General features: G+C 70.7%; 1 protein-coding gene across 1 annotated transcript in view; it reads right to left on the bottom strand.

Moving 5' to 3' along the window:
- LOC119590334 overlaps nucleotides 1-225 on the bottom strand; it is a gene marked incomplete at its 3' end in the record, with an annotated part of 57212 nt that continues 56987 nt past the window's right edge. Inside the window, 1 exon segment of the mRNA XM_037939007.1 lies at nucleotides 1-221. Coding sequence (XP_037794935.1) covers nucleotides 1-221 — 221 coding nt within the window.

Raw genomic sequence — 225 nt, forward strand, 5'->3', positions numbered from 1 at the left:
GCCACCTTCCGTAGCTCGTCCTCCAGCTCCTCCACCTCCTCCTCGTACAGGTCGCTGCCCAGCTCGGCCGCCAGGGCCTTCCTCAGCTGGGCCTCGAGGTGCCCGAGGTCCAGCGACGACTCCACGGTGTCCCAGACGTCGTTCTCCAGGGGCTGGTAGCACATGGCGCCGAACTCGCGCGCCTCCAGCACGCCGCTCCACGACCGCGCCTCCACAGGGGCCTGC

This window comes from Penaeus monodon, chromosome 27, assembly GCF_015228065.2.
Source record: "Penaeus monodon isolate SGIC_2016 chromosome 27, NSTDA_Pmon_1, whole genome shotgun sequence".
NCBI lineage: Eukaryota > Metazoa > Arthropoda > Malacostraca > Decapoda > Penaeidae > Penaeus > Penaeus monodon.